General features: G+C 39.9%; 1 protein-coding gene across 6 annotated transcripts in view; it reads right to left on the bottom strand.

Annotated features, from left to right (window-relative positions):
* ZNF827 (zinc finger protein 827) overlaps window positions 1–15,940 on the bottom strand; it is a 143,904-nt gene that overhangs the window by 20,917 nt on the left and 107,047 nt on the right. For all 6 annotated transcript variants that reach the window (XR_012158583.1, XR_012158582.1, XM_073341278.1 and 3 more), the window contains exons 9-11: window positions 3,769–3,906; window positions 2,022–2,190; window positions 385–551 (exon numbers count right to left, since the gene is read on the bottom strand). Coding sequence is in view for 4 of the 6 variants with exons in the window: in XM_073341278.1 (XP_073197379.1) it covers window positions 385–551; window positions 2,022–2,190; window positions 3,769–3,906 (474 nt within the window). In the remaining 2 variants the exon portion in view is untranslated. The remainder of the gene's footprint in view (window positions 1–384; window positions 552–2,021; window positions 2,191–3,768; window positions 3,907–15,940) is intronic.

Consider the following 15,940-nt stretch of genomic DNA (forward strand, 5'->3'; position numbering starts at 1 on the left):
AACTCAGTACAATTTGGGTGTATTACACGCTTACAATCTAGGGCAGGTAGTTAACACCCAGAAATCACCATACAGCTACTGAAGTCAAATTACATTTTAATAAGCCAGTAAACAAACAAACAAATAAGTAAAACAATAACTTGTGTTTTTGACAACTTTAACTTCATAGAAGTCCTTTATTTATGCCCCCTGACTGCAAAGTGATCTCCCCAAGCAGACTTCTTACCTGGTGGGGGCCAACTGACTTCAACTTTGTGGGATCATGACCATAATTAGTATGAATTTCCATGGAGAAAAGGAGTGTTGATAGGAAGTGTGAATGATTGCACTGAAAAATGGGGGGGAGAACAGAGATCACAGGAGCAGAAAGTGCGGGATCATCACCTGTGTGCTTGGTGCTGACATGAGCCTTCATATCGGACTCTTCCATGGTGACAAAATCACAGGCTGTGCAGCAAAGAGAAAACATCCATTGCTCTTTATCCACATGAAGGGACATATGACTGACGAACTGGACATTCATCTCGGTCTCAAACCCACAGACGTGACAGCTGCAGACAGAAGGGAATTAGAAAGAGAAAGAAACATAAAAAAAAATCCCCATAACAAATGTACAAAGCTTCTGCTCATTTTCATAAGAAAACTCTTGCTTCACTAATTTCTTCTCTTCTCTACTGTTGAATTTTCAATGGAAAATTCTTTTGCCAGCTGAACTGCCTCTGAACCGAGGGCCATGCCAACCTGATTAAAGGGAGGCCCAATGCAACAATCCCAAACATGCTATGATGATGCTCAATAATCATAAAGTTAATTAAAAACTACAGATTCCAGATGCTGCACATCACCTAGCTGAATCCTTTGGGCAATAAGATGCACTGCAGTCTTGCCAAGATGTTTAGTAGGGCTGGTATTCTGAAACTGAGAGTTTGCTGCACTCTCCAGGAGACATTCTCAAGCCCTGGAAACAGTCCCATGTCAGATCAGGATCTCCTGCAGAACTGCCTGACTTTCTGAGTACAAGCAAGCAAAAATGGGTTCAGGGATTCCTTCTACGTGACTGGACAAAAGCAATTATCACCAATGCAAATAATCAGCACTGATGCAAATTTTACAACTAGCAGATAACAACAACGATGTTCACAGATAATAGAAAGGAACTTATAGTTTAACTTGTTTTATACTGTTGTTTTAATTGAGGCATTAACATTTAAAACAAAGCCAGAACACTGAAAACAGTTTTGCACTTGCAGAGGGATAGATGAGATAATCTAACAGAGCTTGTGTATTTCTGATTTCTATGATTGTAATTAAATCTGTTCCCACCACTTAGATTGAAATAAGAGTGATTTTTGTAATCTATATGTACACTAGGGTTCATATCTAAGCTTGAAGAATATGTGATAGTGCTTACGTCAATAATAAATGCCTGAGCAACACAATTGTATCTGTACCATTCTTTTACCATCATGAGTTTTCCTAATGCTCCTATTCTCACCTTCATAATTTTGGCCTTCTTTATTATATGGAAACATTATTTCACAGGTAGCTGAATTATAAAACATACCTGCCTAAGGCAATCAAAGAGATAAATCAAATAGAGGAAATGTTTATATTTATAACAGAAATTTTAGTTGAAATGATTGAACTAATTGCATCAAGTGGAAGGCACTATAAATTACTGCAAATGTGTATACACGCTAGTATCCACAAAAGGGAACTTATTAGATGTATGTCGTACATGTGGTAAAAGATCATGAGGTATTTAAAGGCCTATTTGCCTTTCAAAGCCATTTAAAAAGTGCACAGTCTTTCAAAGTGTCCAGCAAGGCCCAGAAGCATGACATAACCAGCTGGGTTTTGTTGCTGAACCTAAAGTCAAATGTGGCTAAGCCAAATACTTCAGTCACGTTCTACCTTAGAACAAAAAGGATCATCCTCATAATTTGTCTTTAGCAAGCAGACAGGCATATAAGACAGTTGGATTCTGGTCTCTCATGTGTGGCCCTCTACTGGGTCCTCACCTGTAATAATAAGGGTGCTTCTTCCCACTGCCTTCAGAAGTGACAGCGCTGACAATGTCCTCAGTGTCTGTACTCACTAACTTCACAGAATGGACAGTCAGGTGCTGGTTCAGATTAGCACGGCACTTAGCAGCATAGGGGCACAAATGGCATTTGTATTTTCTCTCTTCTGAAAAACAAACAAATCATCTCGAGTGTGTGTATCAGTCTTAAGTGAGATACTTTAAAAACCTCATTTCAAATATGCAACTACACATTGCTTGGGTTAAAAAATCTGAGTAGCTTTTAGAATCATCCAGGCTGACACATTTAGGAGGTTGAAAAACTTCAGAAAGTTATCAGGCTTCACAATAGTAATTTATATAGATGACTCATTTTCAGCTAATTTAGGGGTATTTTTGAAATTTGGTATAATGACTGTATGAAGTTTAATACAAAACTTTTTAGGCTGTGGAAAACTGGTGTAACTGCAGCTCTGAGAACTGCCCCTCAGCTACTATAGATTCAGGTCAACAATGTGCCATTCATTTCTTCACCTAGCACTATTTTTTTCTGTAGGGTTTTAGTTCTTGAAGGTGGTTGTGTGCATATTATCTATCTTTCTATCTATGGTTTTTGATGCTTATTTACCAAAACTTGGAGAAAAGAGTCCATGGAGGTAGTCAAGTTCTGAGCACAAGTCAGCCAAAACCCCTTGAAGAATAATAAAACAAATCCAAACCAAACTCCTCGGCAGTTTCTGATGCTTCACAATTTTTGATTAACATCTCTAAATCCTGGCAACAAAGTCATTGCACACAGCAGGTCTTATTTTGTATTTACTTGATTAAAAAAAACAATCAAACATTAAATTGCCTTTAAAACCTTTCCTCTTTAAGAAGAGCTGCTTCGCTTTTGGAATACAATAATACAATGTGCAAGCGCTAACAAAGAGAAATTCAGAATCCGAAGAAGACAAAAATCACAAAACCGTAGAAAACACCATTTCTAGCATGGCCATACTGTATATACCAGCATTATGCTAACAATATTTTTCAGCACTATGTCTGACATTTTTGCTTCCTAATCTTATTAATCTGTGCATTGCATCTCAACACATTTGTCCTTTGGCCTGAGTTTGAGACATTCTCCCAAAAAAGCTTGCACTATACACTGGCTGCAACATCTGGTTAGGCAAATCCTCTGTATAAAACTACTGGGCATGGAGTCAGATCCTCAGATGACTTTAATAGATCTAGCTCCATTGACTTTATGGAAAAGGGTGTTGTAGAAAAGAGTCATCCTCTACTATCTTAACTTGAGCTAACAGTTCATGAAGGTGAACATCCCAGAGGCTAACTAATATCTGAAACACTAGAGCTTTTTCCTCTGCTGGTCACTAATGTTTAAAGAGCCTGTCATATAAACAAAAAAACAAAACAAAATACAACTTTCCTCCTCTCTTTAGAACCCTGTTTACAGGCTTGCTTAATTGGTGGTAACCAAAAGGTAGTTTGATATTGTCAGAACCTGGCAACTGGACAAATCTCCATTTAACCATTTGTTTTCTAAAATGGATGATGGTTGGGCCATAATGAGTTAGGTTAGCTTCTTGAATCTTTAGCCCAGTTCTACTTGTCTTCATCCCAAGTGAAGGGAACAGAGGATGTCTCTTTCCACTACACCTTGCAGTGAAACTTGCATCATGTTTTTCTTGCAACAAACTTGCATGACACTGTAAATGAGAATGCCAAAATGTTTGATTTACCTGTGTGCAGTGAGAGATGTCGGGACAATGTCTGCTGTCGGCCAAATACTTTTCCACACACGTCACAGGGAAAGAGTTGGTCATTAAATTTCCAAGATGGCAATCCGTTTCCTGCATCCAGCCCTATCCTTTCTGTGTCTATTCCAAAAATGCATAAATACAAAGTCTTATTTTAACAACTTAAAGAACTGTTAGATTTCACTGTATGGACTACTTCCATGTGTCATGTAAAAGAGAACACTCTCAACTCTACTTTGCTGTTCATGGCGCATGAGTTCACATGAACTCTGAAGCAGAGATTAATTTAATCTGTAACCTAAACTGCAAATATTCCTCTGCTCCACGGTCCATAGCATTTTGAGTTTCTGATACAAAATCCCAAAGCAGGGCTTCCACAGAACCAGAACACCCTTGGGGACTCTGGCAGAACACGAAAAAAAAAGCAATGTTACAGATGACATTATAAGAATAGTATAGACAGGTAGCAATAATCTGATAAAACCTCAAATCCATCATAAAACTAAGAAAACAAAAAGGCAACAAAAGATGCTTTTTTGTTTTGTTTTTATCCCTACAAAGTCAACAAACTGGCTGCTGTACAGACTACTCTAAGGCAACCGAGTCTCCACCACATCAGTGTTACTCCACTCATCTACTATACAAGGAATTTTGCAACACAATATGGACTGTAATTTTTTTCCACCAAAAGCCTGTTGTAGATCTGACTATTTTGTATGGCATCTTTCCAACAAACTGTATTGCAGAACACTTCAGAGTTACTATAAAGTTGAAGAGGCAAACCATAAATAGTAGAGGAAGAGGTACAGGCAAGACAGAGCAGAGAAAAGCACTGATTTTTTCTAAATAGATCATTTCACCGGTCTTCTCACTTCCCCTCAGTGTTTGTCGGGTCTCTCTTTTGAGGCAGTGGTAAGTTTTACACTAATTTTTATTATTCACTTTCTCAGGCAATGTTTTCAAACATTTTCATTTTTATTGGCTTACTTCTTTGGGGAAGTTTTGACACCTGGTCAGTTCAAAACTGATTGGAATATTGCAAAGGCAGCAGCTAAGCTAAGAGAGCAAAGCATGATCATCAACTGATGAAAGCTGAATTGTGTTCCATCCTGCTCCCAGGGCCCTTAGGGATCAGAAACTTTCAACAGCTTGGGGAGTTCTGCTTTTCTTGCACTAAGAAGCTGAGGACCAGGAGTGAGTCATCTTTAGAGAAGAGGGAGTTTTAACTACTTTAAGACTAGATGAAATCTCCATTGGTGAAAGTCTGTTCCAGATGACAGAAAATGCAGAGGTGAAGGCTCTCATACCACCAGACTCAGGGGAGGGATAGAGAAAAGGGCAGTTTTAGATCCCAGGGAATGAGGGGGAGTAGAAATAGATAATGTTCACAAGATAAGTTAGAGCAGCAAGGATATAGAGGGCAATTTTGAACTGGATCCTAGAACAAATGGAGAGCTTGAGGACAGTGGTGATGTCATCTTGCTGCTTCGTACGAGGGTTGCCAGGTGTCCAGTTTTAGACCGGAACCCCCGGTTGAAAAGGGACCCTGGAGCCTCTGGTCAGCACCACTGAGCGGCCTGTTAAAAGTCCGGTCGGTGCCTCAGTGGGGCTAAGGCAGGCTCCCTGCCTGCCATGACTCTTTTGGCTCCCAGAAGCAGTGGCATGTTCCTCCTCTGGCTCCTACGAGTAGGGGCAGCCATGGGGGCTCCGCATGCTGCTCCCATCCCAAGCGCCAGCTCCGCTGCTCCCATTGGCCAGGAACCATGGCCAATGGGAGCTGCAGGGGCGGAACCTGCGGACGAGGCAGCATGCAGAGCCGCTTGGCTGCACCTCTGTATAGGAACCGGAGTGGGGACATGCCACTGCTTCCAGGAGCTGCTTCAGGTAAGTGCTGCCCAGATCCTGCACCCCTGACCCCCTCCTGTACCTGAACCCCCTGCCCCAGCCCTGATCTCCCTCCCACCCTCCAAATCCCTCGGTCCCAACCCAGAGCACCCTCCTACACCCCAAACTCCTCATCCCCAGGCCAACCCCAGAGTCTGCACCCCTAGCCCTCACACACCCCAATTCCCTGCCCCAGCCTAAAGCCCCCTCCCATGCCCTGAACCCCTAATTTCTGGCCCCACCCCAGAACCCACACTCCCAGCCCAGAGCCCATACTCCCTCTCACACCCCAACCCCTACCTCAGCCCGGAGCCCCCTCCAATACTCTGAACCCTCTGCTCCACCCCCAGCTCGGAGCCCCCTCCTTGACCCCAAACCCATCATCCCTGGCCCCACCCCAGAGCCCGCACCCCAGCCAGAGTCCTCAACCCTCCTGTATCTTAACCCACTGCCTCAGTCTGCAGCCCCCTCCCACACCCTGAACTCCTCATTTCTGGCCCCACCCCAGAGCCTGCAACCCCAGGCTGGAGCCCTCACCCCCTCCTGCATCCCAACCCCCTGAACCAGCCTGATGAAAACGAGTGAGTAAGTGAGGGTGTGGGAGAGCGAGAGACAGAGGGAGGGGGGATGGAATGAGTGGGGATCAGAGCCTCAGATAAGGGGCGGGACAAGGGTGTTCGGTTTTGTGGGAGTAGAAAATTGGCAACCCTACTTTGTACATGTCAGAAGCTGAGCATCAGCATGTTATATCAGAGGAGACGCTTTTATACAATACCTCATTAAGCTTGAGCAGGAGGACTTCTATACTTAGAAGTTCACAAAATCAAAGAAGGAAAATGTATTCAGTAATATTCCAGATACAACACAGACGGATTGTGTTCTTTCTTTGTTTAAGGACCATAATTTCCAGTCAGGGTCCCCTTGACTAAAAGGCCAGGATTCAGTGGGACTTTCTCCTATATTCTACACCATCTGTGGGATTCTGGATGTATCATGTGACTAGCTCACAAGTCAAGGACTATAGAACTGGTATGTGTTTATTTAGAGCAATAGAGGAAATCTGGTTTGGGATTTCCTGTTAAACGGGAGCAGGGGGAGGAAAATATAGTATGACTCACCCAGGAGTGGAGGTGAGGCACAAAGGCTGAGACATTGTAATGTCCTGTAGGGCTCAAGTTACCACTGCAGGTCCCTGTATGCACGAAGCAATGAGGCACTGAACCATGAGCAGTAAACATCACACTAGCACTGGTGATGCTCCCATGAACAAGAGCCCCCTGCAGTTGCAGGTTTGGACTCCTTATCTGTGCCAATTCTGCTTCCATTTATAGAATAGAGCTGGCTGGGCAGCTTTTCAGTTGAATGAAAAATTAATTCCGATACTTGACAAGTTAAGTAATAACAGAAAGGCTCTTTATTTGGGAGGGGGTAGTTATGTAGTTATTATAGCATGTTTTATTGGAGGTCACATCTGTCAGCATCACCACAGCTACATGTTGTTGGTTTGGGTTTTTTTTTTTTGTTTCTGCTATGATCCCATATCTATTTGTACAACAGGGACTTGATATTTGATAGAGGCCTTTGGATGCTACTATAATATAAATAACAAACAATTTTTTCTAGTGAGAGGACTCATGAATCTGTGAAATTAGTCATTTTGTAAAAATAATATAAGAAAAAGAATGCAGACCTTATGTGTCACAATGTCCAAGAACATCAATAAACAACTCATTTGATTATATTCTTGAGCTCAAAACAATGAACATTTTGACACTGCAGCAATGCTATGGATATTTTAGTAGAGCTTTCAGAGTACATAATGAAAACAGCGCTTCAAAAGGGGAATATGGTCATAATTATAAGAAAAGGTCAAGAATGTGCAGGTTTCTTCAATAGCGTCACAACAAAAATGAATTAATTGGGACACACACTAAACAAGCAGACTCAAATAGAAGTAAATACATCTCTTAACAATTCCTTCCAGTATTAGTCACTGGCCTTCTTTTATCTCTCAAGAAGCTGATATACAATATCCTGTTCTCTATGCTGGATTTATATCTATCAGAGTTGTGGGAAACTCATAGAAAGCTTGAAAAATATCCATTTTCAGATTATCCAGAGCTGTTAAAAACTAGTTCCATTTATGTAGAATAGGATACTTTTGATGCTTTTAATTATTTAGTTTTATTTTAAAGCTATACTGCTGGGTTGCAACTTTCAGTGATTTTTCTTCAGTAGTTGCTGACTTGCTTTCCTGGCTAGGATACTGCAAAGTATTCTAGTCAGCGTGCCCCTTACTTTAGCTATCATGACTAAAGTAAGCATCTGGTGCAATGTGGTGCTGACCACCTCCCACAAGGTTCTTTGAGCTCTTCACTCTCATAGAAATCAATCACTGAGTGATTTCATGCTGTGAAAAGACACTATTTGTCATCCATGGTAACCAAAGCTCTTTGTTCAAAGAACAGGTACAGCAAACTTTCCCACAACCTTCCTGTAATTTACCTCACCAACGACCTGAAGAGTCACTTCTGGGAGTGAGTGGATAGTTCAGTCATCATATCCACTCTATTCTTGGTTCCTTTGTGGGACGGCAAATAGGGGTGCTGATTAGTGCCAGTTGTGATGGTTATTTTTCTGAAGTGGGTATGTATGTACCAACTCAAATACGACAGTATTATAGTAGATATCTTACAGATACTTTAGACAGAGGATCATTCAGTCAGACAGGAAGGAACTGGATTGATACCAACTGATGTTGCATAACAAATCATCATTATATGGAAGGCTTCCCACAGAAATCCATCCTTCATCAAATTATCAAATCAAACTGTTCCCTCACTAAACTCCAAAATAAATTTTCCCCACATTGTGTACAAAATACTGATAGTACTATAGATAGGGAGAAAGACAGGCTCATCTGTTGATTGAAAAGGTACTGTAGACACTGTGTGAGTAGAGAACCCAGTCTAACAGTCATTTTTCTTTTGCAATTTCTTTGAATCCGTAATTGTTTTGTATGCCAAGAAATCCTTACCTTTTTAAAAATAGGTAAGCGTGTTTGGTGCAAGATTTCTGATTTAAACCCGTATTTAATAGCAAAAATGCTGCTGGAAAAAGAGCAAAGTGAAAGGCAAATTTCAAACTTTTAAGTGAAAATAGAACTTATGTAAAATACTGATGTTCCCAAATCAGAATATACTATTACATGTAGACTTAAGAGTTAAAAATGTTTTAAAACAAAGTACTCTTGGTGAAATGCAAGGTTTCTAAGTACTACTGAAATTCATAATTTTAAAAAGTAATAATACAGAGAGTTCTGAACTCACGGATTTAAAATGGTTTTAAAATGTAAATGTATGGAATTAAGACTACACACTGTGTACCACGTTAAATAATTAATGTGTTACTTTAAAAAGCTGAATTTGAATCTTCAATAAATTTCTTGATAAAAAAAGTAGTAAAATTTGTTAGCAACATTTCTGTCCTTTATGCTACACCCAGATGTCATTTTGCCACCAATCCTAGTAATTGCATACCGACAAGCAGTGTAAGGCTGATGGTCTGAAAAAAGGCTAGAAGAAGGTGGGAGAAAGCACAAGTCAGTATTATAACTGCAGAAATTTGCCCCATTATACCAAATATTTCATGTAAATTCAATGGATGTTTCATGTATATTGGCAAGCTTGGTTTTGCATCCTCAAATTAATGACATCAGTATGGATAGCATATTCCACCATCCTTTATAAAAAGCCTTTAACTTGACTTTTGCTTGAGAAATGCTGAGAGAGGCTGCTTCATTTGGTTGAAGGTATAAGCAAAGAAGAGAACAAAGTGTGACCTGAGTACATAAATAACTGTCCAGATTCACTAAATCAGCATTGTAATCACTGCTGGTAGTTCACAAAAGGGAATGTGCCGACTCTGGTTTTAGACTATGAGACACGATCAAAGAAAATAATCAAACTTTCGCTTTACTTAGCTTTTTAGCTGTTTTTACATGATTGCCTCACAATGTTTTAACTGTATTCTATTTTAAGCTATTGTATAGCACCAGCATTACCTTGATGGGGGAAGACAGTGAGGATGCTTTATAAATAAAATTATTATAAAAGAACAAAGCTTTGGGTCACCAAAAAAAAAAAAAAAAAAAAAAAAGTCACACGAAGGAGAAATTAGGGTTTATACGTTTGGTTGTTTCACTAGCTATACCGTCTCTCATCCTAAACCCCATGTAAACGGCTGCTTCAGCTGCCTCCATTTCAAACCTCCACGCAGCCACAAGTAATCAAAGATTCCATGGTCTACAAGCAGTGGTCCTAGCAGTGCAAAGCAATCTGCATGGGCAGACCCTTGTGTCCATGTAGAGGCCCACTTGAATGAATTATAAGGGTTTTCCTGTGCTAAAAGTACCCCCTGAAAAGGTTGAAATTAAAGATGCTGATGAAACCTAACAGGCACTTTTAGCCTTTACAATATCATAATTCCTCTGAAACTGTGTATAATTTTTTATATTTAGGAAGCATTTGGGATTGTTGATATCAGGTTACAACTTCAGGATGGGATCCACACAAGCAGACCCACTCCACATGGTCAAGTGGAAGCCAGGACAGTGACTTTGAATCATAGAATCATAGAATATCAGGGTTGGAAGGGACCTCAGGAGGTCATCTAGTCCAACCCCCTGCCCAGAGCAGGACCAATCCCCAACTAAATCATCCCAGACAGGGCTTTGTCAAGCCTGACCTTAAAAACTTCTAAGGAAGGAGATTCCACCACCTCCCTAGGTAATGCATTCCAGTGTTTCACCACCCTCCTAGTGAAAAAGTTTTTCCTAATATCCAACCTAAATCTCCCCCACTGCAACTTGAGACCATTACTCCTTGTCCTGTCATCTGCTATCACTGAGAATAGTCTAGATCCATCCTCTTTGGATCCACCTTTCAGGTAGTTAAAAGCAGCTATCAAATCCCCCCTCATTCTTCTCTTCCGTAGACTAAACAATCCCAGTTCCCTCAGCCTCTCCTCATAAGATGAGGTTGTGACGAAGTGGGACTGTTCTTAATGTTTCCTCTGAATAGTGTGGGGGTGCCTCAGTTTCCCCTATGCAGTTCTTAAGTATCTAGGTGGTGGGGTAAGGGTGTATGATCATTGCAGAGCCCTAGAGGGCAGGTGTGTGCAGGAGTCTGGACACAAAGAATGGCTGACACCGTGTTTCCTGGCAACTGATGGCCTGGGCCCTTCCCCCCTGCAAGGTGAGAGCTAAAGGGTTGGAGAACAAAGGAATCAGGTGACCTCCTGGCCCGGGAAAGGAGAAAGCCCAGAGGAGTGGGGCTGGAGGGAGTTTCAGTTGGGGGCTAGCTGGGACATGGAGTGAAGGGCAGACGTGGTTGTCTGGCTCACTGTCCCCTAAAATGGACCCAGCTGAGGGGTCCTGTTCTCTGCACCTGCAAGCTCTGTGTTAGACCATGTTCCTGTCGTCTAATAAACCTCTGTTTTACTGGCTGGCTGAGAGTCACGTCTGACTGCGAAGTTGGGGTGCAGGACCCTCTGGCTTCCCCAGGAGCCCCACCTGAGTGGACTCGCTGTGGGAAGCGCACAGAGGGGCAGAGGATGCTGAATGCTCCAAGGTCAGACCCAGGAAGGTGGAAGCTGTGTGAGCTGTTTGTCCTGAAGACAGGCTGCTCACAGAAAGGCGACTGCCCCAGAGTCCTGACTGGCTTCATGTGGAGCAGTTCCAGAGCATCGCCCAGGGACTCCGTGACAGAGGTGAAGGTCAGAAAGAGAACATTATGATGGAGAGATCAGAGAAGGAGCAGTGCTTAGTGAAAACAAGATTGAGTGAGTGGCCATTTTGATCAGTCCCGTTGAAGGTTAAATGAGGAGGTGAGAGCCAGGTGTCAAGAGAGTAGGTCAGCATGGAAGTTGAAGTAACCAAGAACGAGACAGAGAGGGAGAGATGGATATCAAATTCCGAACAGAAGGCACAAGATGGAGGGAAAAGGAAGGGAAAAGATACTTTAAGAGAATGAGTAGGAAGTGAGGAGAAGATGGAAATGGCAGAAGTGGGGGAGTAGGAGATCAACAGTAGAGCTATGCGAATAACAGATTTTTCAGTTCACTGGCAATTATGAAAAATTGAACAGACATTTCATTGTGGGCCAAACAAAAAATATTTTTTTAAAAATTTTTAGTGAATCAAAAAATTTTTAAAAAATTAAATGTTATTTTGAGTCGACCCAAAACAAAAAGTTTCAATATTTGAGAATTTTTTTAATTTCACTTTTAGTTTTCAATAATTTTAAAGGAAATTTTGAAACAAAAAGTTATTTTGAATTGAAAACTCAAAATTCAGTTTAGAAAACGTTGAAACTAAAAATTTAGATTTTTTTTGAAATTTTTTAATATTTTTTTTAAAACTAAAACAATTTGGCAAAATTGATGCAAATTTGCCAAATGTTTTAGTGTCCCCAAATCTGCGTTTTTCACCGAGAAAAGTTTTGGTCAAAATTTTTTGCCCAGATCTACTCAACACACCCACCACATTTCTTATGGAACAACTCAGGGTAACGTGTGTGAAAGAGAAGCCACTTTGGGACAAAGCAGCTGGAGAAGCAGTGTCAAATAGGTGACTAGGTTTCTGTGAGTGCACGGAGATAGAGGCCTGAAAACAGGGGTAGCACAGGTAGCTACTGTGCATGCTTCCCATGCAAGTGTGATTCAGCTCTGAGCTGAAGGGCCACTTTGGACCAAACCAAATATTTCACAGAGGTCACTTGAACAGCCATCAAATAACTTTTGGTTCCTTCAGATGCCTCCTATTTACCATTCAAAGAGGATAGGACACACTGTACATAGTGTTGCATCTGTATCACCGAGGCTTGTACCACTTGAAAGCCTACTTCTGTTTCTTTATGTTTTAAAGATGAAAAGTTTAATAAAAGTTTTATTCAGAAAAATAGTTGTAATATTCAACCAGTCAAGTAAACATTGCTTTAAAAACATGCATTTGGAAATTCTCCTCTCCACTCTTATCACTGCACTCAACTAAGATATTTCATTGGCTCTCTGTTTTTGTGCAGTGCCTCATTTGAGATTTTTTTTTTGCTTTAGAAATTTCCACTTACATGCTCATCCATCTTCTGTGCCAATAGCACAGTACTTAAAAGCTGACTAGAGAACTCCTTTCCTGAACTATGCAATTAAAGTACCACTGCAAATTTGGTCCCTAAAAGCCCACAAACCTCTTACAAGCTTAATAATATATTGACTGTATGAAGTTGCATCTTCTCCAAATACAATATATCTTACTCTCATTCCCCCACTCACTGTCAAAGTGATTCTACCTGCACTGCCAACAATTATGTTGCTAGTAATCCAGTTAAAATAAATTGTGGATTCTTTCCAGTTCCTTTATAAAATATGCTCTCCTATTTACCTACTGTAATTGTGGCCCTGGGTGAACGCTGTTTTCATTTATCATTGTCACTACCACACTGAACTAACTAGTACTTTATTTTTGGATAATATTTTTCATTGTGAACATAATCATTCATGGAATCTTGTTTTATGTGATCAATCTGTTACGAGCAACTTTGATTTTTTTTACTTTAAACTCTCATATGCATCTCCATAATTTTTTTTTAAAAGAGATCCTATTTCTTAACCTCACTTCAGTTGAAATACTACAAGTTTGTTTGTCTCCTTAATATTTTTGTTATGCTTTTTGTAATTATAAAAACATTCAGTATTGTCACCTGCAATATTTTTTAGTCACAATGCATGTCAGATAAGAATGGCTGTTAAGGGGATGTCAAGTTTCCATTTTTACTAATTTATCATCCAAATATAATAATCTTTGATCCATCTGGTAGAAGGAGAAAAAACTCATTGCTAAATAAAACAATTTAATTAACTAAACCTTAGTGGATACTCTTAAGGTTTTTGAAATGTTTTTGCAAATAATTATCATTACCATGGAAATTCGGTGAATATCAAAGTAATGTTATTATGGTTGTCTGACTGACCACAAAGATCCTTACTTGATAGAGCTAAATAAGATGACTATTTGTATGTCCATAGTATGATACTTCTAAGTTTTACATATGGTATTTCTAAAATTGCCTGGTACTAGGTGTGGAAGTATTGGACTAAGGAGCCAACATGCCCCTCACAAGGCAGCACTGACTTTATGCACTGAGGTACTCCAAATGAACAACAGAATTGCCCAAAAGTGTTTGAAGAAGTCACTGAAAAGTGATAGATAAAGATGTCTATTTCCAGGAAGGGAGATAATGAGGAGATGGAACTTTAATGAACTTCAGATAGGAGTCAGGAAAAACATGCAGCCAACTATCTGCTCAAGCAAAGTGGTTGGATGAGACAACGAAAGGTGGGAGCAGGAATCCACCACCACACACACCAGGGATAGGCCAGGTTGCTAGAAAATGGAAGTTCACAAAGATGGTGACAAACATAAGAGCTGGAATCCAAATAAAACAGGAGGTAGACTAGGAGACAGGAGGCAGAGGAAATTACAGCAACATAGGTGAGCCTAAGACGAGAGGACTTATTTTCTCTTGTCCTTAAACAGCATTTCTACATAAACTTCACTTGTAATACAAATAATTTTTCACCTAAGCAGCAAGGTTTATGGTAACCTTAAACTGAATACCACAACTTTGAGATTTGCTTTTATTTTAACCGATTCTCTCTTTTTTTCCATATTGGATAAATTTGTTGATTTAAGCAATATAAAGTTACTAGCTGTTATCTATGCAGAGGCAAACAATCCTTTGACTTCTGAGGAGAGGCAGAGGGATATCTGACCCTAAACCCAGCTTGAGTTCTCAGTTGCCAAAAATGAAACACAAGTTGCCTTTGGTGCTTTGTCTGAAGTTGGACTGAACCAACAGACAAGAATAAAGACTCAGGAGGATAGCTAAGCCTTGATGGACAAAGTGACAATTATCTAGCTGAAAAGGAGAAATATTTTAATGTGACCATTGTAAAACTATTGAACAGACCTATGAGTCTCATGGTACATCATATCACATCCTGTAAAATGTACCGAAGTGACAAACAAAAACCTAGCAAGTACTTTTCAAATTTTGAGATTTTATTTTTTAAACTGAGTTTTCAAAAACAAATACAAAACTATTTGCCCCATCTCTCTCTCTTCAAAACTTGCTTTTAAAGAGAGTCATTTAAAATCCAATATGAACAAATAGGGGATGAAGTGAAACTTTTTTCCAGTTTGCTTCTCACACTGATGTGAGTTTCAAATGATTGCAGGAATATGAAGTGAAGCCATCAAGGTTTTTTTCTGTTTTGAAGATAAATCATGAAAAACCACTCATTTTAGAGAGGTTTCCCATACTTTAAATCAGTCCAAGTTCATGAATCTTGGTGAAGCTAGTCTCAGTTGCAGGTTTTAAACAAACCCTGAAACAGAGATAATTCTGCTGTAGTTCCTTTACAGAAACTAGTTTTTACAGCAAACGTAATAACCTCTTTTCATCAACTTCAGACTGCATATAACATGGAAGAGGCCCCAAATTCAACCATATATTGTACTGCCCTCTTCAATGTGAGTCATAAACAGGACTGCCTTCTCAGAAACGTCAGTCTTTACCAAGACAAAAGGAAAAGACAATGTAAAATGTATGACATATACTAAGGTCAGATGGGCACTGGTCATGAAAAGTAACACTGATAGCAAAAACATCGTCAACCAGAAGTCCTTTCAGATCACTGCATTGGCTTCAGAAGTTTATCTAACACCTTTACCATCATTAATGACCGTCATGATGTGGAAGGTCAATCAGTCTGACATTTCATTTTCTAACTGTAGCAGAAACAATTCCCCCGGGGGGAGGGGAGGGGAGAGGGGAATGGAAATTGAATTAGTTTTTCATTGAGGGAATTGTGTCATTACAAAATCAGGAAAATGGGTGAAACTGATGAAAAATCCTCTTTTCCTTCCAACATATATGCTTTTAAAAGCTTAACTGATCACTGCTGACAAATTAGACAATCAATCATCTGAGTAACAAAAAATGTCATTCTCTTTGCCTTATTCTAAAAAAGTATTGTATGTCTTAAAAAAAGAGAGTATGTATCCATTCCCAACACAGAACCTGAAACTGTTCTCTGTTCTTCTTGCATGTTTCAATTTATTTTAACTTTATTGTATGGACGGGATTTCTTCTTTAAAATATCTTCACTACAACCATAAGGGAGAGATACGTATGTGCCATAAGGAATTTAC

Source organism: Lepidochelys kempii, chromosome 4 (genome assembly GCF_965140265.1).
Source record: "Lepidochelys kempii isolate rLepKem1 chromosome 4, rLepKem1.hap2, whole genome shotgun sequence".
Classification (NCBI taxonomy): domain Eukaryota; kingdom Metazoa; phylum Chordata; order Testudines; family Cheloniidae; genus Lepidochelys; species Lepidochelys kempii.